Source organism: Neoarius graeffei, chromosome 22 (assembly GCF_027579695.1).
Source record: "Neoarius graeffei isolate fNeoGra1 chromosome 22, fNeoGra1.pri, whole genome shotgun sequence".
Lineage (NCBI taxonomy): Eukaryota > Metazoa > Chordata > Actinopteri > Siluriformes > Ariidae > Neoarius > Neoarius graeffei.
In genome coordinates, this window is record NC_083590.1 from 57,395,541 (window position 1) to 57,421,455 (window position 25,915).

Sequence of the window (25,915 nt, forward strand, 5' to 3'; positions counted from 1 at the left end):
AAAATGTAAACGCATTATGCATCTTAAAATCAGAGTTGTATGTACATCAGATGATAGTGATAATTCATGGGACAAACTGAGTCCAAACAATATAATTCTAATTATCCATGCCATTTTATTGTAACTATACAAGCGCAAGTTACAACATATTTGCAGGAACAACACACTGTCTGGAACACATTGAAAAGTGCAGTGTGCATCTTCATACATGTCAACCTTTGGTCACTTAAACCTGTTTAACCAACCTCCAAAATCTGTATTTCCCTTATAAAATCTGTATAAGATGCAAATTAAAATAATTTGCCTAAAATTTGAATGATAATTAACAATGATATATCCAAGTTACTTTTTATTCAATATTAATAACAATAAACCTTCAGAATGAATACAAAGCTCCAATGTTTGACAAAAACACAGTGTCACTCTAATGTTCTGAATTGTACTCTATGACAGCTTTTTTAGTGCTCTGCACCAATACCTCACTAGGCTGCATGTCACAGCAAGTGTCTGTGTTGATCTTGCCGGAGTGCCCATTCAGAATCTTTTCAGTCGCTAGTGAAAGTCGCTCAGGTGAAAATGCTACTTCCGGGTTGGCGGGATTCTCGCAATGCGGTGTGCGCATGATCAGAAGTGGAACGAAGTCTCGCTACTACAAGATAACGTGCGATTTCATAAGACTCGTTACTGGCTGTCTGTGCTTTCTGTAGTGTACAGTACGTTTGTAAATGTTATGCGCTATTTTATCGTGGGAATTGATTATAGCTCTAAATAAATATTGAAGTTTTTTTTTTTTAAATCCGTATAACTTTGTTCATACCCCGTATACTACGTTTATTGAATCAAATCCGTATAAAATACGGACATTCCGTAGAGGTTGACATGTATGCATCTTAGTCTCCCTGAGCACAATTATGAAACAAAGTGCAGTGTGGGTCAGTGTCCACACACTGAAACTGAATTGAAACCTCAGTGAATCATGTTTCTTCTGAACTTTGAGTAAATACTCAAAATAAAATGCAGTGTCTCACACACACTAAAATTGAAAATGCAAAATAAAGTGCAGCTTCTTGCCTTTGGTCTTAAATGACAAAATTCAGTTCACAGTTACAGTAAGTCACACATCACTGAAGTAGACGGGAGGACTTTGGCGCTGTCCAGTGTAGTTTGCTTCAGGTCAGGTTTCGGTGGCTCCGGCTGAGCTAATATGTCGGGGTGGTGTTGTGCTAAGTAAGTTCGCAAGTTTGTTGTGTTACCTGAGTATCTAATTGGAGCGAAACAGGTTTTGCAAAGTGAGTACTCTTTGTCCAGCTCACTGTTTTTTTTTCTCCTTTCCTTTGGAATCCAAAGTGCCTCCAAACATCTGCCTTAAAGTTCGGCGGCGTCTCTAGGTTTACATTAACAGCCATGCTTACTTGTTTTTTTTTCCGCACTGCAACCACCGGGAAAAAAAGAGAAGACGAAGAGTGCCTTGCAGTGAGGTAGCGGCACAGCGACACCTTGCGGAGCGGAGGTGCAGAAGTCGTACTGGATTTACAACCCGTCTGAAACATGATTTATTATTTGAAAAAATATCGATCTTCAAATTTTGAGTATCGATATTGAATCGGAAGACAAAGTATCGCGATATATCGCCGTATCGATATTTTTGCCCACCCCTACTGTATATAGTCTTAGATATACACACACATTTTGGCCTCATTTCTTCCTGTTGTTTTTTCTCTACTCCCAGACTGCGAAGTTTGCAAATCCTTCTTCCTCAACAAATGTGAGATTCATGGACTGCCCCTCTTCATCCCAGATACTCTTGTTCCCATGGGAGTCCCTGACCGAGCCAGACAAACTCTTCCTCCTGGGCTAGAAATCCGGAAGTCCAGTATCCCTGATGCAGGCCTGGGAGTGTTTAATAAGGGGGGTACTGTTCCAGTAGGTGCACACTTCGGACCCTACCAGGGAGAGTTTGTAAACGGAGAGGAAGCCGGGAACAGTGGAGACTCCTTGGTTGTGAGTTTTGTCATCAATTTATTATGAAGACTGTATATATTTAAGTAAGAAAATATGATGACTAGATGAAGGTGTCTCCAATTAATATCAGTTTCTTTTTGTCAGTGATAAGTGGAGTAGTGGTGAAATCACAAATTTGATCACAATGCGATCCTACATCAGTTCTTTTTGCCAGTGTGGTGGAAATTCACCTGTTAATAATAGAAATACTAGTAACACCTGAATAATGGTCAAGCAAATATTTCTTTATTGTATAATTTATCTCTCTGGGGTTGAGAGCTTCGTCGGCAAACTCAACAGGTTTAGAATGACTAGGTCATGTATTTAGATAAATATTTTAGAATTTTTTTATCATACAAGCATGACAAACATATTGACAAACTTTATAAAGGAGAAAAGTGGCAAACTTGCATCAAAAAAAACCTTGAGGCTCACCTTCAAGGAATCCACATGGACAGCTGGCATTGCGAACAGATCATCCTCCCACCCGACATGCCACCAATACCTTCCCCTGGACGTCAGCTAGACATCAGCCCTCCCAAGTGGAGTGAGGTAGTAACAACTGTACGTCGGTCAATAGCTGCATCGTCCTCTGGGCCCAACAGAGTACCATACAGGCTTTACAAGAATGCTTCAAGATGTTTTACGGTTCCTGTAGGGACTGATGAGGGTGGTTGTGGCAGAAACCAGGAATACCCACAGCCTGGAGGAGGGCAGGGGGTGTCCTAATTCCAAAGCGAAAAGATTCTGCTATCATCAACCAGTTTTGCCACATCAGTCTTTTGAACATTTGAAGGGAAGGTTTTCTTCAGCATTTTGGCTCACAGGCTGACAGCCTACCTCGAGAAGAACTACTACATCGACATGTCTGTTTAGAAGGCGGGGATCCCAGGCTTCTCTGGGTGTTTTGGAGCATGCAAACATGATCTTGCATCAAATCCAAGCCGCCAAAAAAGATGGAAGAGACCTCCATGTTGTATTCCTGGACCTCGTCACTGCCTTTGGCTTAGTCCCTCACAATCTCCTTTCGTCTGCTTTCAGTTACTTCAGTGTCCCAGAGCCCATCACAGCCCTAGTCAAATCCTATTTCCAGGGCATACAGCTTTGCCTTACAACTGATGAATTCACTACAGCATGGCAGTGTCTGGAAATTGGCCTCATGGCAGGATGCACCATCTCCTTGCTCGCTTTCACCATGGCCATGGAGGTCATCATCCGGGTCTCTCGGTGGGTGGTAGGAGACCAGCTCAAACCTGGTCTCCCGACTCCTTCCTATCAGGGCATACATGGATGATATGACCATACTTACAACAAGCAAGCCCTGCACTAGGCGACTACTGAAGAAGCTCCAAGAGAACATCGAGTGGGCTAGAATGAAAATAAATCCAAGCAAGTCCAGGAGCATATCAGTCGTCAGAGGGAAGCTGTTCGAGCAACGCTTTTACATTGGTGAGGAGCCCATACCAACGGTGGCAGAGAAACCTGTTGAGTCTTGCACGCTGGTACGATGCAACCCTCAAAGTGGGAAAAGTGCTTTTTAGGGATTCATCAGATCATTCAACTGAGAGATAACTGAGAGCTTGTTCGGACCGAGCTGAGAAATATATTCGCTATACAGAGAATAACGGCGTTTTTTTAAAAGCAATGATGGTGGAAACAAGAATAAAAGAACGGATGAGGAAGAAAGTGTAGTGAAGAAAGCTAGAACGACGGGAGAAGGTGTGGGAAAATTATATAATGAGATGGAAAGCACACACCCCAGTGCAAACATTTACATGGAAACGTACAACACAGCAGAAAAACAAATAATATACAGTATATACAAATGGTGCATGTCACAACACAGCAGAAAAACAAAGAATATATATACAACTGGGCGTGTTGAGTTGCAGATGTTAATTGCACATTAGTTATAGAAACTCAGTTCAGCTACAAAACTCAGGATATTGCACTGTATTTGGTATTGTATTGGGTATGGATGTAAAAGTATAGAAATATAAAATATACAAAAGCTATAAAAACTAAAAAGTTGCTCTGTGAGGTTGCACTGTAATAAGTATTGCACTGTATCAGGTAAGTGTGAGACTACTGTCCTTTTAGGTCCTTGTTGGTGCATTGTTGCACCTGCCAGAAGTGGCATCAGTCAGTGCATGTAATTAGCCTTTTTCACATTACGTCACTTGCAGAAGAACCTCGCATCCATTTTCAGCCTTTTGAATGGAAGAAGAGGCGGCATGCTAATCTGCTGGCTAACAAGTAGCAACCATAGAAAGTCAGGAAACTTCCTTTCCAAAACAAGGCAGATAGGTGACTGGAATGGTCGCTAACAATACATAATGATAAACAACAATGCGCAATATTATTATCAATCTTATCTGTGAATGACACGGTTTTGTTAACACATGTTGTCGCCGTATACCTCTTCTAACATTCAAAAGGCTGAAAATGGATACGAGTTGCCCTGTAAGTGACGTAATGTGAAAAAGGCTTAATTGTTCAAGGTGGTTATGGCCTGTGGGGAAAAAACTGTTTTTGAGTCTGTTGGTCCTTGCTTTGAAGCACCTGTAACGCCTGCCTGAGGGCAGCAAGTCAAAGAACTCAGAGCCAGGGTGGGAGCTGTCCTTGATGATGTTGTTAGCTCTGCTGAGCTCTGCTGAGCTCTGCTCTCTGTTTAGCTACTGTTTGTTCATTCATTCATTTGTTTGTTCATTCATTCGTTCGTTCATTCATTCATTCTCAATTGAATTTTGCGTTTTATGTGTTGGTGTGTCTAAGGTTTGCGCTGCAATAAACCTTTAAAATGAAAACCTGCTTGTGCCCCCATTTTTTTTCCCTGTGCTCCTAAAATTTTTAACTTAGGAGCACGTGTGCTCCTGAAAAAAAGTGTTAGTGTAGAGCCCTGATCTGAAGCCATGCTGGGTACCTGCCATTCCAGTCCTTTAACCATAGGGAGATAGTATTCAGGTTTGCAGCCCAATAATATGAACGAAGATTTGGTAAAGAGAGTCCACCACAGGTTTTTCGTCTCTCCAAAAATTCTTTCCGTATGCGTACTGATTTATTATGCCAAATAAAAGGGGGAAACAGCCTGATTGAACAACTTAAAAAATGAAAGTGGTATGAAAATAGGTATAGCTTGAAATAAATAAAGATATTTAGGTATTACATCGACCTCCGAGGTCGGAGGTCGATGATAGACTTTGTCGTTTCATCTGATCTCCGACCCTATGTCTTGGACACTCGGGTGAAGAGAGGGGCTGAGCTGTCAACTGATCACCACCTGGTGGTGAGTTGGATCTGCTGGCGGAGGAAGAAGCTGGACATACCTGGCAGGCCCAAACGTATGGTGAGGGTCTGCTGGGAACGTCTGGCCGAGCACTCTGTTGAGGAGGTCTTTAACTCCCACCTCCGGGAGAGCTTTTCCCAGCTTCCAAGGGAGGCGGGGGACATTGAGTCTGAGTGGACCATGTTCTCTACCTCCATTGTGGACGCAGCTGTTCGGAGCTGTGGCCGCAAGGTCTCCGATGCCTGTCGTGGTGGCAATCCCCGAACCCGGTGGTGGACACCAGAAGGTAAGGAATGCCGTCAAGCTGAAGAAGGAGTCCTATCGGGCCATGTTGACCTCCGGGACTCCTGAGGCAGCTGACGGGTATCAGCAGGCCAGGCGTGCTGCAGCTCGGGCAGTTGCAGAGGCAAAAACTCGGAACTGGGAGGAGTTCGGGGAGGCCATGGAGAAGGACTATCAGTCGGCCTCGAAGAAATTCTGGCAAACCATCTGGCGCCTCCAGAGGGGGAAGCAGTACTCTGCCAACACTGTTTACAGTGTGGGTGGGGAGCTGTTGACCTCGACTGGGGACATTGTCGGGCGGTGGAAGGAATACTTTGAGGATCTTCTCAATCCCACCATCATGTTTTCTATTGAGGAGACTGAGGCTGATGACTCAGAGGTGGACTCGTCCATTACCCAAGCCGAAGTCACTGAGGTGGTTTGCAAGCTCCTCAGTGGCAAGGCACCGGGGGTGGATGAGATCCGCCCTGAGTATCTCAAGTCTCTGGATGTTGTGGGGCTGTCTTGGTTGACAGGCCTCTGCAACATCGCGTGGCGGTCGGGGACAGTGCCTCTGGAGTGGCAGACTGGGGTGGTGGTCCCTCTTTTTAAGAAAGGGGACCGGAGAGTGTGCTCCAATTTTAGGGGAATCACACTTCTCAGCCTCCCGGGGAAGGTTTACTCCAGGGTACTGGAGAGGAGAATTCGACCAATAGTCGATCCTCGGATCCAGGAGGAACAATGTGGTTTTCGTCCTAGTCGCGGAACACTCGACCAGCTCTATACCCTTCATAGGGTGCTCGAGGGTTCATGGGAGTTTGCCCAACCAGTCCACATGTGCTTTGTGGATCTGGAGAAGGCATTCAACCGTGTCCCCCGTGGTATTCTGTGGGGGGTGCTTCGGGAGTATGGGGTTCGGGGCTCTTTGCTAAGGGCTGTCCGGTCCCTGTACGAACGGAGCAAGAGTCTGGTTCGCATTGCCGGCAGTAAGTCAGACCTGTTCGCAGTGCATGTTGGACTCCGACAGGGCTGCCCTTTGTCACCGGTTCTGTTCATTAATTTTTATGGACAGAATTTCTAGGCGCAGCCAGGGGCCGGAAGGAATCCTGTTTGGGAACCACAGGATTTCATCTCTGCTTTTTGCGGATGTTGTCCTGTTGGCTTCTTCAAACCAGGACCTTCAGCATGCACTGGGGCGGTTTACAGTCGAGTGTGAAGCGGCTGGGATGAGAATCAGCACCTCCAAGTCCATGGCCATGGTTCTTGACCGGAAAAGGGTGGCTTGCCCTCTCCATGTTGGTGGAGAAGTCTTGCCTCAAGTGGAAGAGTTTAAGTATCTTGGGATCTTGTTCACGAGTGAGGGAAGGATGGAGCGTGAGATCGACAGGCGGATCGGTGCAGCCTCCGCAGTGATGCGGTCGCTTTACTGGTCCGTCGTGGTGCAGATGGAGCTGAGCCAAAAGGCGAAGCTCTCAATTTACCGGTCGATCTACGTTCCGACTCTCACCTATGGTCATGAGCTTTGGGTAATGACCGAAAGAACAAGATCGCGGATACAAGCGGCTGAAATGAGTTTCCTTCGCAGGGTGGCTGGGTGCTCCCTTAGAGAGAGGGTGAGAAGCACAGTCACTCGGGAGGAGCTCGGAGTAGAGCCGCTGCTCCTCCACATGGAGAGGAATCAGCTGAGGTGGCTCGGGCATCTTTTTCGGATGCCTCCTGGACGCCTCCCTGGGGAGGTGTTCCAGGCATGTCCCCCTGGGAGGAGGCCCCGGGGAAGACCCAGGACACGCTGGAGGGACTATGTCTCTCGGCTGGCCTGGGAACGCCTCGATGTTCTTCCTGTGGAGCTGGCCGAGGTGTCTGGGGAAAGGGAAGTTTGGGCTTCCATGCTTAGACTGCTGCCTCCACGACCCGGTCCCGGATAAAGCGGAAGGAGACGAGATGGGATTTAGGTATTACATTCATCTTTACAGAGTTTATTCTCCTGATGAGAGATAATGGTAGGGTGGACCAGCGTTTGATGTCTGTTTTTGGTATGTTCTAGAAGAGCAGCAAAATTATTCTTAAAAAGATATGATTTGGTAACCTTTATCCCCAGATATGTAAAGGAGTGAATTGAGAGCTTAAATGGTAAGTTCGGATATGTTTCAGCACCTTTGTTAATGGGAAAGTACTTGCTTTTACTATAATTGAGTTTGTAGCCTGATATTTTTCCAAAGTTTTCCAGGACAGTTAGGACCTCGGGTATGCCTGTGATGGGGTTGGTGATGTACAATAATAGGTCATCAGCATATAGTGAGACAGTGTGAGTTAGGCTCCCATGTTCTATACCTTTTATGTTACCATTGTTTCTTAAAGCTATTGACAATGACTCTATAGCTAAAACAAAAAGTAATGGACTTAATGGGTCACCTTGTTTGGTACCTCTGTGAAGAGAAAAATAATCAGAAGAGATTGAATTGGTGCAAACTGATGCAGTTGAATCTGTGTATATCAACTTTATCAATTTAATAAACTTGCAGCCAAATCCAAATCTTCGCAGTGTATGGAAGAGATAATCCCACTCGACCATATCAAATGCCTTTTCAGCATCAAGTGATATAATGTCTTCTGGGGTTGGTTTATTGGGCTTAGTATATATGATATTGAACAGGCGCCTCAAGTTAAAATAGGACTGCCTATCCTGGATAAATCCAGTCTGGTCCTCAGATATTAAGTAAGGAAGGACTGACTCAAGGCGAAGTGCAATGACTTTAGAAAATATTTTACCATCACAGTTTGTTAAACTGATGGGTCTGTATGATGCGCAATCAAGTGGATCCTTGTTTTTTTTTTTCAGTAGTAGTGTGATGGATGATTGACGGAGTGTGGGTGGGAGAACTTTTTTTTTTTTTACCGATTCTTTATAAACTAAAAGAAGAAGTGGGGCCAATTGTTCCTTAAATTTTTTATAAAATTCGTTGGGGAATCCGTCAGGACAAGGGGCTTTACCACTTTGTAGAGACGTTATTGCAGTGATGATTTCTTCTATAATGATAGGTTGTTCTAATTTTTCTTCTGTATCAGTCAATAGTGGGGATGTTTAAGTTACAGAAAAAAGTGTCTCATTGTTGCTGATCTAGATCTAAATCTGACGAATATAATTTGGAGTAGAACTCTTGAAAATTATTGTTGATGGTTTGACGATCCTCACTTAATACACCATCAGGTAATCTAATTTGTGAAATGACATGGGATGCTGCTTTTTGACGAAGCTGACTGGCCAATAGTTTGGAAGGTTTATCACCCTCTTCATAAAATCGACTACGGGACTTAAAGATTAGCCTTTCTGCCTCAGTAGTTAATAGAAGATCAGCTTCAGTCTGTAAGCTAACTCTCGCTTTCATCCTATCGGGGGTTGGAGAGCTAGATATAAGGCTATCCAAAGCTTTAATTCTAGAGGACAGATCTGTAATGTTATTTTGGTGGACTTTCCTAGTACAGGCATGTGAGAAAATTAGGACACCCCATTAAATAATCAGCTTTTTATTTAGAAATGGTACACATACCAATATCCAGGCATGTTTTTATGTATTTTTCAAAAAGAAAGTGATTTGATTGCAATTTAACAACAAAAATGAACATTGTTTGACAAATCCAAAAAAAGAAAAAAAATAAAGTATGTATTTCAATGGAGGAAAAAGTTAGGACACCCTACCCCCTAGTAGCTAGTGTTGCCCCCTTTGGCTGATATAACTTCAACGAGACGCATTTTGTAGCCTTTTACCAGTCTCTGACATCGATCAGGAGAAAGTTTGGCCCACTCCTCAATGCAGAATTCTTTTAGCTGTGAGATGTTTGAGGGGTGTCTTGCATGTACAGCCCGTTTCAAGTCACCCCACAGCATTTCGATGGGATTAAGATCAGGGCTTTGACTTGGCCATTCCAGGACTCTCCACTTCTTCTTTTTTAGCCAGTCCTTGGTGGATTTGCTGGTATGCTTTGGGTCATTGTCTTGTTGCAGTATCCAGTTACGCTTCAGCTTTAATTTTTTGACAGATGGTTTCACATTTTCTTCAAGCACCCTCTGATACACAGTAGAATTCATGGTGGATTCTATGATGGTGAGTTGGCCAGGTCCTGCTGCAGCAAAGCATCCCCAAACCATGACACTGCCCCCTCCATGCTTTACAGTTGGTATGAGGTTCTTTTCTTGGAAGGCTGTATTTGGTTTACGCCAAACATGTCTTCTGTTCTGGTGTCCAAATAATTCAATTTTAGACTCATCTGTCCAAAGAACCTTATTCCAGAAGTCGTGGTCTTTGTCTATGTTCTCTCTGGCAAACTTCAGTCTGGCCTTGATGTTTTTTTTAGAGAGCAAAGGTTTCTTCCTTGCACACCTCCCATGCAAGTCACACTTGTGCAGTCTCTTTCTGATGGTAGAGTCGTGCACTTTCACATTGACAGTTGCCAGAACCTGCTGTAATTCCCTTGATGACACTTTAGGATTTTTCAGGACCTCTTTGACCATCTTGCGTTCTGCTCTTGGGGTAAACTTGCTCGGACGGCCAGATCTTGGCATGGTGGCAGTTGTTTTAAATGTCCTCCACTTGTAAATAATTTTGCGAATGGTGGAATGGCTAATGTTAAATGCTTTTGAAATCTTTTTGAATCCTTTACCAGAGTCGTAAGCGGCCACAATCTTCTTTCTGAGGGCATCAGGAAGCTCTTTAGACCTCACCATGGCGCTCACCTCAACATCCCAACTGTCAGGGCCACACCAAACTAAATTTGAGGTTTAAATAGGGCAAGGCTCCATTCAAATGCTGGGTAACGATGTACTAATCATGTGCACCTGACGTGATGCACCTGTTTGGGATTTTCAACATTTTAAGAGGGATAATATAGGGGGGTGTCCTAATTTATTCCTCACCAGAAATTGCATTATTTTTTAATTAAATTTTACAGAAAGTTTTAAAAAGGCTTTTCTTATTTTTTTATTGTTTAGTTATATTACTTGGATCCCTCATTTTAATTAAAATTTACATTAAATACCCATATGTCCAAATATATTTTAAAATACACAGGATTTCATGAGGTGTCCTAATTTTTTCACATGCCTGTATATGTACTATGGGCAATGATCTGTCCTCTAAGATGTGCCTTAAGTGCCTCTCATAAAGTTGATGCTGAAATGTCATCAGTCATGTTTATATCCAAGTAGATATCTATTTGTTCTGAAACAAACTGCACAAAAACATCGTCAGCAAGCAGCAGAGGATCAAGTCGCCATGTCCGTCTTGGCCTTTGAGATGGGAGTTTTATGGTCATACTTAGAGATGGCGAAAACTAAAAAAAAAAATCTTGACCGACCACCGAGCCTCATTAGCTGGTTAAAGTCAGTGAACCAATGAGTTTAAAATTCTGGAATTGGAATTATTAGAATCTATTCTAAATCTACCCGCGAGCATCCGCACATTCAGTCCCAGTCGCTGCCCTTAACATTACCTTTTCTACAGCGCGAAACATTTAGTCAAACGCGGCACTGATGTCGAGGGGTTTGTATTGGAGCGGAGGACAAATGGCTCCAGCTTAGACAGTTTCAGTTGGCCATGATGGCGTTGAAAATAAAGTGCTAGAAGAAGTACAGAACATTCAGTGATGGGAATAACGGCGTTAAAATAAAGGCTGTTATAACGCCGGGTAATCTAATTAATTAGCTACAATCGTTATAACGCCGTTACCAATATCAACACGCCATTACTGCATGGTATTGAAGTTGCTCTGAAGCCGTCACTGACTTGGCTCACAGACATAAAAGCTGCGTTTGTCACTCCCCCTCCAGACACCGCTGTCATTTCATCCTCTCCCCTTCCCTCCAAAAGTCAGCATCTGCGCCTTTAGTTTGTGTGGAGAGATCTGATCTGCAATAACATGCATTGTTGGCTACAGACCGAAACATACTTTCAGAATGCACTGGCCAAGGCAGGACTAAACTCGATGTGCCTTCTAATAATAATTTAAAAAAAAAACAGAATAGTAATTTGTTAGCTAAAAAGCCTCTGTCTACACTTTTCTTTCGCCGAGTGGCAGCTGTCTTCAACTGGGGCGGGAGGGCGGGACATGACTGAATGGGTGTTTCTGATTTGTCAGCTGTCGTCCTTGCACCGCATGGCATGCCCCAAGCGTTTACAACACAAAATTCCAGGTTCTCCGCTCCAAAATCGGCAGCTTCAAAATGATTGATTTTTTTTTTAACCGACAACCAAAAAAAAAAATTAACTGGTTGACGTTGATTCGGTCAACCATCGGTCAAACGGTCATCGGTTAACATCCCTAGTCATACTCTCAGGGGCATGATCGGAAATCATAATTGGATTATATTTACAATCAGAAATGGCATTTAGGAGAAAAGGATCCACTAAAAAAATCTATTCTGGAAAAAGATTTGTGTACATTAGAGAAAAAAGAATACTCCCTCTTGGTGGGATTTTTAAATCTCCATGGGTCTATCAATTTATGCATGTCCATAAATGCTTGCACTACTTTTACTGATTTAGTTGGTCTAGAGACAGAGTGAGGTGAATGATCCCAATCTGGGTCCATTACCAGATTGTAATCCCCAGATAACACAAGATGGTGAGTGTCTAGGTTAGGAATAGAGCTTAGCATCCTTTTAAAAAAACACTCATCACTGTTGGGGGCATAAATATTAACTAATATGACAGGGAGTTGAAATAGCTTTCCTACCACCATCACATATCTACCATTTGGATCAGAAATAGTGTTCGTGACATTAAATTGAATATTTTTATGAATAAGGATGGCTGCTCCTCTACTTTCACTGTCAAATTTTGAATGAAACATCTGTCCAACCCAATCTTTATGAATCCTAAGATCTCTATTTCGAAGATGAGTTTCCTGTAGCATTGCTATCCCCACACCAAGATGTTGTAGATGTGAGAACCTTTTTCCTTTTTACCATATGATTGAGACCCTTCACATTCCAACTTATAATATTCACATCCCTGTTACCTGAGATTGAATTGGAAGTATCATGTGTCATTAGGGCTAAACACTTGAAATATATCAATGTTGATCCATCTTGAATGATTTTAAGATATTAATGGATGCACAAAAGAAATTAAAAACATACAGAAAACACGCATAGTAACAATGCACATGTAATGAACAAAACCCTAATGCCATAAAATGACAACCCCCCCCCCCCAAACACGTTGAATTTCCGCAAACTCTCATTTGCATCCCTCCTGCTGTTTAACAAGCATTTAACATTGTGAACCTCGAACGCCGTCTGACATCTGTCAATGAAGCCTACTAAATCGCTATCGTACAAATCTAGTTATTACAGTGGAGAGGAAAAAGTCTTTGACCGTATGCTCATAACATAAATGTCTTAATCAATTGCATGAAGGCCGGTCGTGGTTCATGGAACATAATAAAACAGAACGAAATATTTCCTTTCCCCCTGGTCAAGCTAGGTAGTAGTAGCCTAGCATATCAATCTTATATTTGACCCGTCACCTTAATTGTCCTCGGGAAGACCTGAAGCTGGAGACTGAGAAGACCCAGCGATGTTGTTGCTGATGAAAGCAAGAGCCTCCCGGGGATCGGTGAACCTCATATTCTTATTGTTGTGGCTGAACTGCAGTGTGGCCGGGTAGTACATAGCGAACTTGATCTTGGCTGTGTGAAGCATCTGTTTGGATTCGGAGAAGGCGGCGCGTCGTTTGCTGACATCTGGGCTGAAGTCGGGGAAAATATGGACTCTCGATCCATTGTAGGTAAGCGTACCTTTCTCCCGGGCAAGCTGCAGTATCCGCTCTTTGGTCTGGAAGTGATGTAGCTTTACAACGAATGGTCGTGGTCTGTCGCCCTCCCCAGGCTTGGGGGCTAAGCTCCTGTGGGCTCTATCCAGGCACAATTGCGGTTGAAAGTTGTCTTCTCCCAACAATTCCAGAAGAAGTTTAGTAATGAACTCTGTTGGCTTTGGCCCTGCCACATTTTCTTTAATCCCTACAATTCGAATGTTCTGTCTTCTTGTGTAATTTTCCAAGTACGTTACCTTGTCTCTCAGCACACCATTCTCTTTAGCTAGGGTGGCTTGTGCTAGCTCGACACAGCCCATTCTTTTATCAAGTTCATTCACTCCCTTCTCCACACTCGCGATTCTCTGGCCAAGTGCATTTAGCGTTGTTTGTAGAGAGGCAATGGATGCACGATTTTCCTCAGGAAATGAGTCGATTGAAGCTTGTATTGCACCAACTGCTTTTGTAAGCGTCTCCATGTTCTTAGTATTAGCATCTGCTTCAGAGTTAGCCGTAGAGTTGGCAGTGTTTCTCGTCGTCGATTGGCATTCTCTCAGCTCTTTAGAGGACTTTGACATTGTAGAAATATGATTGAACACTTTATGCCCGAGGTGGCCATATGTCTAAATTATTGTAAGGTTCACAATATATGAGTTTAATAAGATTTTGCAGGAGTTCCGGTAGACACGTCTGCTCGCAAGGCATGCTCCCTAGCCGGTCACTTGGATTTCTGCTGTACGTTTTACTTCCGTCCTATGAAGTCTCGCACAGGTCTCTGCGAATCTCATTTACAGCCATTGTTTTGACATATGGACTGATATATTACATAGCATATTTCAAACACTCATAACTTGCTATAGCAGTGACAAAATAGCTATCAGAAATACATTCCTACATTTTATAAAATGAGAAATAGAATTTTGATGATAAATTTGCCTTCAGTTCTCCTTTTAAACTACAGGGCACATTTTACAAATACCATGCAACTATCTGAGAAAATTATGACTAAACTAGAATTAGACTAAAATTAAAATTGAGTTCCACTAATTAAATCTTGATTAAAAAAAAAGATTAAAATGTAACTGCAATTTTCAGTACACAACTAAGACTAAAAGTAAATTTAAAATTCTTTAAATTAAAAATGAACACTGCTACACTGAACTAAACCAACATTATCTCCCAAACACTTATGGCAAATAAATATTACTTGTACAAATCCAAAATATTTTATATAAAACCCATTTAGTGACAGAACTGACTTTAAAGTTGCGCATTTTTGTAACTTTCTGTTTAGAGACCAAAAAACAAGAGATGGATATTTATCAGAGAGGTCTGATTCACAGCACAGCTTTGCCATGTCTGACATAAAGCCTTTCATGATGAACCTTTCCTTTGCCTAAATTCTGAAAAAGCTTTGCCTGCATTTTTCTACAGTGACTAAATTCACCTTGGAGCTTGTCAGCCGTTTTGTGAACCTTAAGATGCAGTCAAGAACCTTTTACTTCAGCCTTCATGAGGCTTAATATAATATTGGCATGAGCCATTGCTCTCGTTTCTGTATACCTAATTTAAAGCAGTAGATTGATTTAGTGAAGAAAAATGTAAATGTGGTATTTTTCTACAGGTATACAGGAGCATGCAGTGTGAACAATACATTGATGCCAAAAGAGAGATGCATGTGAATTGGATGAGGTGAGGAATGCACCAGTTGTTGGGTCGTTTTAGTGATTTGATTTTACAGCTCCTCATTTGTTGGAAGAACTTTATCTTCATGTCACTGATATCTCTGCCTTGCTTTCTCCAAGTCTGTGACTCTGATCTGATTTTTACCTTTTCTGGAATGTTTCCTCACTCTTTTAGGTATGTGAATTGTGCCCGTAATGAAGAAGAACAGAATCTTGTGGCATTTCGGTATCGAGGGGGAATTCTGTATCGTTGCTGTCGACCCATTAACCCAGGACATGAGCTCTTGGTGTGGTATGAAGAGGAAGAACTCAGTCCTGCACCTACAGGAACAACCAGACAGCAAGGTGTTACTTTTGTCTAAGAGGTTATAGAGGTTATTTCCTGTATCATCTAGTGACACATTTCTGAGTCGAACAGTATTTCTGGGATGAAAGCTGTTGTACAGTGCAGTCTACAATAACCAGAGCACACTCCCAGAGAACTCATTTTGGCCTGTTCCACCAACCAGGTAGGTCTTCTCTATCATGTGACAATGACCAACCAGAGAGGGTGAAGTCTATCGGCTTCCTTTGTGACATGTGAAGTCAGCCCACTGCATATCTTGTTATTGCGAAACTGACTGTATAGTAAACCACAAAATACTGTTGGAGTTTTATTCATCATGCACAATTTAACCAGAAGTAGCATAAAATGCATGCCCTGTGGATCCCGAGTGGCACAGCAGGAAAGTGTTGTCCCCATCATCCTCCCTGTCATCCAGATATTGCCACTTTCGAATCTTGATGATGTCACAGTCATCTGTGGTTGGGCACTTAAGGGAGCAAAATTGTCTGGGCTCTCTGGGAGGGAGAGCTGGCATGCTTTCTCTTCCCTGTTCGGTCAATTACACTAGCCAGTCATGGGTGTGTGAGAGCACTGCAGTGGAAAAGCGTAATAATTCAACACCTCGAGACTTAGGAAAAAGCAGACAGAAATATGAGTTTATTATACTCCTTGTGAGAGCTGGCTTCTCCACAATGAAAATCACAAAGCGTTTCACCCAGAGAAGCGCCCTTTTGATATCATGCGCACTCTTTATACAGCTTAACATGACTGACATATCAGATGCTCCCTTTTTTATCTCCTTTCACAGTCAGGGGCATATTTTCTGCTATCTTGCATATACACATGCTTCAGATAACCTTGCAGAATAGAATAATGTGTCACAAAAACATTCTTTATCTTATATCAACATGAGAGACAATGTCTCTGAAGCTTACCTTTCTAAAGATCACTGCTCTCTAAAATTATCAATTCTACCACTGGGCTGCTCCAGTCACTGTGGGACTCTTTGACGATGCCCATTTTGAGCATGGCCTCGAGTTCTTCCCGAACCACCTTTTTTTTTTTTTTTAAATGTTTGGGCAGTCTGTAAGGGTGGCTGCGTACTACTACCCCCGGGGGCATCTCAATGTGGTGTTCTGTGAGGTGGGTGTGGCCGGGCAGCGGTGAGAACCCATCAGAAAATTCTGTTTGCAACTGGGCGACCTCCGTGAACTGGGTCGGGGAGAGGTGGTCTCCACAGGGGACCAGAGCGGTGGGTGATGCCAATTTTCTTTTTTGAACCTCTGGCCCCAGCTCCGCTTTCTCCAGAACCACTGACACCAACACCACAGGGACCTCCTCATTCCAAAGTTTTAGTAGATTGAGGTGGTATATCTGTAATGCCCCACCCCTATCTGTTCGCCTCACCTCATAGTCGACGTCCCCAACTCGCAGTGTGACCTCAAAGTGTCCTTGCCACCTGGCGATCAATTTGGAGCTCGATGTGGGCAACGACACGAGTACTTTATCTCCCCGTGTGAATTCCCAAAGGCGTGTGCCCCTGTCATACAGACGGACTTGACGTTCTTGGGCCTGCCGCAAATTCTCCTGGGTTAGGTGCGTGAGGGTGTGGAGTTTGGTGCGCAGGTCGATAATGTATAGAATTTCGTTTTTACTGGTCGAAGGTCCCTCCTCCCAGTTTTCCCGTAGCACATCCAGAATGCCATGCGGCTTATGCCCGTATAATAATTCAAACGGGGAGAACCCCGTGGAGGCTTGCGGGACCTCTCGCACTGCGAATAACGGGCTCAAGCCATTAATCCCACTTGCGTGCGTCTTCGCTTACAAATTTTCTAATTACGTTTTTGAGGGTGCGATTAAACCGTTTGACGAAGCCATCTGTTTGTGGGTGATAAACGCGGGTGTGGATAGGCTTAATTCCCAGTCACCCATACAGTTGGCGCAGTGTGCGTGACATAAACGTAGTACCTTGATCAGTCAGAATCTCTTTGGGGATTCCGACTCGGGAGGTGATGTGGAAGAGCGCTTCTGCAATACTACGTGCTGATATTGCAAAGAGGCACTGCTTCCGGATATCGCTTTGCATAGTCCACCAGAACTAAAAGCGATATCCTCGTGTTGACCGATCTAATGGCCCGACAAGATCCATCCCAATTCTTTCGAACGGAGTCTTGATTAATGGCAGAGGGTGCAAAGGCGCTTTTGGAATGGCCACGGGATTTACTAACTGGCATTCACGGCACGCCGTACACCACCTACAGACATCGCCGCAAGTCCCTGGCCAATAGAACCGGGCCATTATTTGGGCTAGTGTCTTATCCTCCCCCAAGTGTCCGGCCATGGGATTAAAGTGAGCCACCTGGAATATAAATTCCCTGCGGCTCTTTGGGATTAAAAGCTGTGTTATTTGTTCCTTAGTCTGAGTGTCCTGCGTCACTCAGTATAATCTCTCCTTAATAACGGAAAAATAGGGTAAGGATGGTGTGGCGTTTGGCTGGAGAGTTAGACCATCGATTACTCTCACTTGGTCAAACACATGCCGCAGAGTCTCGTCTCACGACTGCTCTAACGGGAAATCCGAGAGGGAATCCCCGAGAGAGGGAGGAGCATGCTGCTCCTCACTCTGACGAGGTGATGACGTAGACATCTCTGTGACAGCTGCTCCCTCCAATGCCACACTGGGACCTCCCCCCGCTGAACTATGGCAGGCCCCACTCTTCACTAAATGCGTCATTAATTCCCGAAATCCTGGCCAATCGGGCCCCAAAATTATCGAGTGGGTAAGGCGAGGGTTAACTGCCACCTTTACTCTAAATTTTTCCCCTCGAAATAGAATGTGGACTGACACTAAAGGGTAGTTGTGAACATCCCTGTGCACACACAACACCTTCACCAATTATGCTCTTCCCAATACCTCGTCTTGCACCAGGCTTTGGTGGATTGAGGTCTGATTACAGCCGAAGTCCACCAAAGCGAGATACGTATCCCCTTGGATACTCACCGGTATGCGATACGCTCTGGCCCGATCGAGGGCGGTCCCTGGCGCGTTGGGGATCCGGACCATCACGCCCACCTCCATCGCCGAGCACTCATGCTGGAGGTGCCCCGGTTCCCCGCAGCGCCAGCATACTGGCCCAGGCTCTCTCTCTGCACCGGTGTTCCGGAGATCGCTCACCTGAGGGATGGAAGACAGACAAGGAAGCAGGAAACGGTAGGGCACCGCGGGTGCGGCGGGCTGGCTGGGCTGGAGCCGGCCCCCGCCTCCACGGTGGGGGAATTGGGCGAGGACAAGAAACAGAGGGAGAAGAGAGGGAAGAAGGGGAGACACGCTGTCCTGCAGTTGGAACGGCCACCATGTAGTCCTCCGCTAGCTCGATGGCCTGATCCAGCGACGCCGGGCGATGGCACTGGACCCACTCCACTGTTCTTTCTGGAAGTCAGGTGACAAATTGTTCCAGTGCCACCAGATCGATGATTCCCTCTGCGTCGCAGTTGTCGACTCTCAGCCACTGCCAGCAGGCGTCTTGGAGTTGCTGGCCAAGCGCGAACGCACTACCGTTGTTGTTCCGGGGTGCGACCCACGCGTTGGAGGATGGCCCTGCGGAGGTCCGCATAGACCAGCCGGCTGTCGGCGGGGAGCTGTAGCGCGGTCAGCTGCGCCTTGCCCATTAGCAGGGGGAGAAGGCACGCCGTGCGCTGTTCCACTGGCCAACCCCACGCCTCTGCTGCCTGCTCAAAAAGAGCGAGGAAGGCTTCCGGGTCGTCATGCGGACCCATCTTCGTTAGGGTGAGGTGTGGAGAGTCCGTGACGGTGGTGGACCCCACCGACGCGAGCAGGTGCCGGAATGCCTGGTGATCTTCCTGTTGCGCCAGCACCAGGGCTTCGAACTGTTGTTGCTGCTCCTTCCAGAGGGCGATCAGCACCTGGTGCTGGCTCTGTTGGGCCGTGGCGAGGGCATGGACCAGGTCCTTGAAGGGGGAGGACTCCATGTGGCCGTTCCCTTCTGCACTCGTTCCTGGGTTTTGGCACCACTGTTGCATCTGACCAGGTAGGTGGAGCACAGAAGCACGGCAGGCTAGAATTGAGTTCACAAAAACTTATTTTTAGCTTTTCAGCTTTCCACACACTCCCAGCCACACACGCACGCAGTGCTCTGGTTGGGGAAAGAGCTCCCTTTCCCTGCTCTCCCTCTCTTTCTCCCTGCTCTCCCTCTCTCTCTCCTTGCTCTCCCTCTCTCTGTCCTTTTAAAGGGTGTGGTCACTGGGGAAGACACACAAACACAAATTAATTCCCATCAGGTGCAATGATTCCACCACTTACCTTCCCTGACTGCCTCCATTCACAGACCACCGCTTGGCCACGCCCCTGCTGCCACAGTCCTCAAACTTTTTTTTTGTCTGTCTTTATTCATGTAGAATCTTGAATGTTTGAGGTTCAGTAAAAATGCTACCTTACATTGGGTTCGTGTTGTTAGTTTATAATCTTGTTGCATTTCATGTTCAATTTCTGCTATTTTTGTCCTTTTGTTTCTCCAGAAGTAAAGAACACTGAAGTAAAGAACGCACTGCTACAAGTCTTTTCCTGCTCCACATGTCCTCGTTCCTATACATCTCAAATTTACCTCGACAAACACATCCAGAGATGCCACTATAACGTGTATGTGCGACTACGGGAATCAGGAGAGATTAAATGTGAGCTTGAGATCCCCTCCAGATGTCAGCCAACATCAGCTAATACTCTCAGTTCTGACACTTCTCATAATGGTATACAGAAGGAAATTCACCACTGCTCAGACTGTGGAAAGAGTTTTGGTTATCAGGATGCATTCAAGACGCACCAGCGCATTCACACAGGAGGAAAGCCACATCACTGCTCACACTGTGGAAAAAGTTTTACTGGACAGAGTGCTCTCCAACAACACCAGCGCATTCACACAGGAGAGAAGCCGTATCACTGCTCACTGTGTGGGAAGAGTTTTACTCACCAGAGTGCTCTCCGACGACACCAGCGCATTCACACAGGAGAGAAGCCGCATCACTGCTCACAGTGTGGGAAGAGTTTTACTCTGCAAGGTGATCTCCAACAACACCAGCGCATTCACACAGGAGAGAAGCCGTATCACTGCTCACAGTGTGGGAAGAGTTTTACTCTGCAAGGTCATCTCAAACAACACCAGCGCATTCACACAGGAGAGAAGCCGTATCACTGCTCACAGTGTGGGAAGAGTTTTACTCGGCAAGGTGATCTCCAACAACACCAGCGCATTCACACAGGAGAGAAGCCGTATCACTGCTCACAGTGTGGGAAGAGTTTTACTCTGCAAGGTCATCTCAAACAACACCAGCGCATTCACACAGGAGAGAAGCCGTATCACTGCTCACAGTGTGGGAAGAGTTTTACTCGGCGGAGTAATCTCCAACAACACCAGCGCATTCACACAGGAGCGAAGCCGTATCACTGCTCACAGTGTGGGAAGAGTTTTACTCACCAGAGTGCTTTCCGACGACACCAGCGTATTCACACAGGAGAGAAGCCGTATCACTGCTCACAGTGTGGGAAGAGTTTTACTCTGCAGAATCATCTCCAACAACACCAGCGTATTCACACAGGAGAGAAGCCGTATCACTGCTCACAGTGTGGGAAGAGTTTTACTCACCAGAGTGCTTTCCGACGACACCAGCGCATTCACACAGGAGCGAAGCCGTATCACTGCTCACAGTGTGGGAAGAGTTTTACTCACCAGAGTGCTTTCCGACGACACCAGCGTATTCACACAGGAGAGAAGCCGTATCACTGCTCACAGTGTGGGAAGAGTTTTACTCTGCAGAATCATCTCCAACAACACCAGCGTATTCACACAGGAGAGAAGCCGTATCACTGCTCACAGTGTGGGAAGAGTTTTACTCATCGGAGTCACCTCCAACGACACCAGCGCATTCACACAGGAGCGAAGCCGTATCACTGCTCACAGTGTGGGAAGAGTTTTACTCAGCAGAGCGCTCTCCAACAACACCAGCACATTCACACAGTAGAGAAGCCGTATCACTGCTCACAGTGTGGGAAGAGTTTTACTTGGCAGAGTAATCTCCAACAACACCAGCGCATTCACACAGGAGAGAAGCCGTATCACTGCTCACAGTGTGGTAAGCGTTTTACTGGACAGAGTGCTCTCCAACGACACCAGCGCATTCACACAGGAGAGAAGCCGTATCACTGCTCACAGTGTGGGAAGAGTTTTACTCACCAGAGTGCTCTCCGACGACACCAGCGCATCCACACAGGAGAGAAGCCGTATCACTGCTCAGAGTGTGGGAAGAGTTTTACTGGACAGAGTGCTCTCCAACAACACCAGCGCATTCACACAGGAGCGAAGCCATATCACTGCTCAGAGTGTGGGAAGAGTTTTACTGGACAGAGTGATCTCCATCGACACCAGCGCATTCACACAGGAGAGAAGCCGTATCACTGCTCACAGTGTGGGAAGAGTTTTACTCAGCAGAGTGCTCTCCAAAAACACCAGCGCATTCACACAGGAGAGAAGCCGTATCACTGCTCACAGTGTGGGAAGAGTTTTACTGGACAGAGTGCTCTCCGACGACACCAGCGCATTCACACAGGAGAGAAGCCGTATCACTGCTCACAGTGTGGGAAGAGTTTTACTCAGCAGAGTAATCTCCAGCAACACCAGCGCATTCACACAGGAGAGAAGCCACATCACTGCTCACAGTGTGGGAAGAGTTTTACTGGACAGAGTGATCTCCAACGACACCAGTGCATTCACACAGGAGAGACGCTGCATCACTGAAAAAAAAAAAAAAGTTTAAAGTAGTCACATTAAATATGGTTATTATGATTGTTTCGGCTGAAAATGACCTGTAATTTGAAATGTATTGTTCATGTTACTTGACTGTTTTAAAATATGTACCTTTATAGTGATGTTTAAAACAAGATTATTAATCTTTTCTTTTGACCTTAAGTAATCATTAATTACCACTATACAAGTAACGATTAAACTGCAATTCTCATCAGTGTAGTGCTACAGCATGAGACTAATTGTTAATGGAATTATTACTGAACAGGAGTTTAACATTACTATGTTTAACTTAAATGTGGATCAAACCAAATGACTATGGAGCAGTGAAATGAAGCTTGTCCAGTTATATGCATCCGCCTTGTCTCACTGGGAGAGGAGATGGCATCGGTTATTTATAATCATAATCTAGGAGTCGTACAAAAACCTGAACAAAAATTCAGTCTGTTTGAAGTTCTTTATCCTAACGTATGTAGCTAAAAAAGTCTATGCAGTTGATTCAGCTCATTATTATTTATAGACCCGTGGTCTATATTCTGAAGTTCTTTCTGAATTTGCGGATTTCTTTAGACAACGAATTAATTGTTAGACATTATTTGTTTTGATCACCTGGAAGACTCTGAGAACAGCATTCGTGTCCATTCTAGATTCAGTAGGGGTTAATCAGGATGTCATAGGACCTAACCCTATTTTTGTTCAGGTTTTTGTATGATTCCTAGTGGTCACACTCTCAATCTAATACTTGTATTTATATTAAGCATAGGAAATATCATCACTTCCACAGTCTGAAGCTCCCTCAGATCATTATCTCCTCTCTTTTGAAATGTTTTAGCAATGCTATGTGTACCTTGCACACCATCGCGTCAAAAGTACATTCACGTCAACGACTGCATAAAGTTTTATCAGTAGTCTTCAAAGTTATCAACTTTTGATTGGCTCACAGTCAGACCCCACAGAACTTGATCAGCTAACTGAATGCTGAGAGTCAATATTCTGCTCTACTTTAATGTAGCTCAACTTAAAAGAAAATAATTCAGGAGAAAAAAAAACTAGCACCCTGGTATAACAATCACACATGCGCCTTAAAACATAAAATTAGAAAATGGCATCAAACAAAATTGATAGTATTCCAATTGGCATGGAAGGAGAGCCTCTGGAACTACATGGACAAGCTTTTAATGCTGCTTGATCAACAATTTTCTCCACCCTAATAGATGATAAAAATAATCTTAAGTCATGGAATACTTTAGTAAGAAAAACACAGAAACGTAACACAGAAACATACCTTCAATATGTAGTGTTGATGAAGTTTTTTCAATGGCAAAATTGAAAATATCAGGCAAAAATATCAAACTATTAATTTAAAACTAGACAGTTTGATAAGTACCCCTGAGAGAACAGTATAACTACATCACAGCAACAATTTGTTTTACACCCCTTAGAGAGACTGAACTAATTTCACTTATTTCCTCATCAAAATCTTCAACCTGTGTACTTACCTATATGATTTATTTTAAACGGATAACACCAGAAGCAATCAAACCTCTTTGAAAAACAATCAATTATTCTTTTAGCAATGGCTGTGTACCTAAATCCTTTAACCTAGCAGTTGTCAGACCCTTGATTAAAGAACCTCACCTCAACCCTTGTCAGCTGTCCCAGTATAGGCCAATATCAAACTTCTCATCTCCAAGATCCTCGAAAAAACTGTGGCATAAGAGTTATGCTCATATCTACATGGAAGTAACATCCCTCAAAGGTATCAATCAGGATTTAGACCTCATCATAGCACAGCGACAGCACTGGTTAAAGTAGTAAATGACCGACTACTGGCTCCTGATTAGGGTTGTGTCTTCTTGCTTGTGCTGCTTGATCTTAGTGCAGCTTTTGATACCACTGATCATACTGTTCTCCTTGATGGTCTAGAAAATGTCATTGGTGTTAAAGGAACGGTCCTCTGGTATTTCAGGTCTTATTTAACTGATTATTGTCAGTTGCTACAAGTAAATGGTGACTAGCATGCATACAGAAAAGTTTGGTGTTCCACAAGGTGCCGTCTTTGGCCCATTGCTTTTTTCTTAAAATATGCTACCTCTGGGTAATATTATTTGTAAGCATAGTATTACTTTCCACTGTTATGCTGTGGGCACAGTTGTATGTTTCAGCAAAGCCAGATGAGACACCAGCTTAATAAAATTAAGGAATGTGTAAAGGACATTCGACACTGGATGCTTATTAACTTCCTTCTACTTAATTCTGGCAAGACATTACTAGTACTTGTACTAGGACCACATGCAGCTAGAAGTACATTTTCTGATTAAATAGTAACTCGAGATGGCCTTTCTATTTCTTCGTGGGCAGCAGTAAAAGACTGGTGTGATTATTGGCTCCAGTCTTTCATTTGAAGCCCATGCAGATAATATTGCTTGGATAGCCACCTTTCAGCTCAGAAATATTGCAAAAAAAAAAGTAATCCTGTAACTACATGATGCAGGAAAACTAGTTCATGCTTTTATTAGTTCTAGGTTGGATTGTTGTAATGCCTTACTGTCTGGATGTTCCAGTTGGTGCATAAACATGCTCCAGTTAGTTCAAAATGCAACAGCAAGAGTCCTTACAAGAACTAGAAGATATGACCACATCAACCCTGTCTTATCCACATTGTACTGGCTCCCAATCTAATTTCATATTGATTATAAAATACTACTATTGACCTTTAAAGCACTGAATGGTCTCGAGCCACAGTACCTGAGTGAATATCTGCCATGCCTCCTAAGATCAATAGGTATAGGCTATTTTTTGGCACTTCAAGTAGAAAAGGCTACATCAGGGGCAGAGCTTTCACTTACAAAGCCCCATATTTATGGATCAGCCTTCCAAGTAGTGTTCATGACTCAAGACAGTTTAAGTCTAGGGTTAAGTGGTTAGGGTTCAGTTTCATGGAGGCCGTGTTGTGCACTGTCCCTCCTAGGGCTTCTCCTCGATATTCCACCAATGCCATGCAGTCATCCCCATGTTGCATTTGGGTTTTTCTTGGGGGAGGGTTTATTTTAAGATTGTGAGTAGGGAAGAGGGAAACAATGAAGGTGAGGTGATGGGTTATGGTAAGGTTTTAGGGGTTAGGGTTGGGTTTTAGGGTGAGGGTTAATTTTGGGGTAAGGTATAGTGTTAGTCTAGGGTAGGGGTTGTGGAATAACTGCTATGCGCAGGCCTATTGGAGTTTGGGGGTGGAAAGAGAGGGCCTGGTGAGGCGAAAGCATGTAATCAACAAAAAAGTAGAAATATTCAGCGAATTTGTTCCAGTAGCCTAATCAATATACAATTAGATCATACTGACTGTACAGCCGCTGCCAGCACCTTTGATCTCAATTTGGGGCTGTTAAATATTAGATCTCTTACATCTAAAGCGCTAATGGTTAATGAACTCATTACTGATAAGAAGTTTAATGTACTTTGTTTAACTGAAACATGGATTAAGCCAAATGAATATATAGCATTAAATGAAACGAGTCCTCCTGGATACGGTTATATACACCAGCCTCGTTTCACTGGCAGAGGAGGAGGCATCGCGGTTATTTATAATGATTACCTAGGTGTAACACACAAACCTGGTTACAAATTTAATACATTTGAAGTTCTTCATACTAATATAATGTATGTAGCCTCGAAAAATAGGTCTACCCAGTTAATTCCATTACTTATTATTTACAGGGCCCCAGGGCCATATTCGGAGTTTC

At 44.1% G+C, this 25,915-nt stretch overlaps 1 protein-coding gene across 3 annotated transcripts in view; it reads left to right on the forward strand.

Moving 5' to 3' along the window:
- Nucleotides 1–25,259, forward strand: part of LOC132870975 (zinc finger protein 850-like) — a 72,175-nt gene extending 46,916 nt beyond the window's left edge. The window contains exons 3-6 of one of the 3 annotated variants that reach the window (XM_060905021.1): nt 1,730–2,001; nt 14,981–15,048; nt 15,217–15,386; nt 19,903–25,259. In XM_060905021.1, the coding sequence (XP_060761004.1) occupies nt 1,730–2,001; nt 14,981–15,048; nt 15,217–15,386; nt 19,903–22,172 (2,780 nt within the window). In that variant the 3' untranslated portion in view covers nt 22,173–25,259. The remainder of the gene's footprint in view (nt 1–1,729; nt 2,002–14,980; nt 15,049–15,216; nt 15,387–19,902) is intronic. The other 2 variants (XM_060905022.1, XM_060905023.1) reach the window with 2 other exon arrangements.
- Nucleotides 25,260–25,915: the final 656 nt, after the last annotated feature.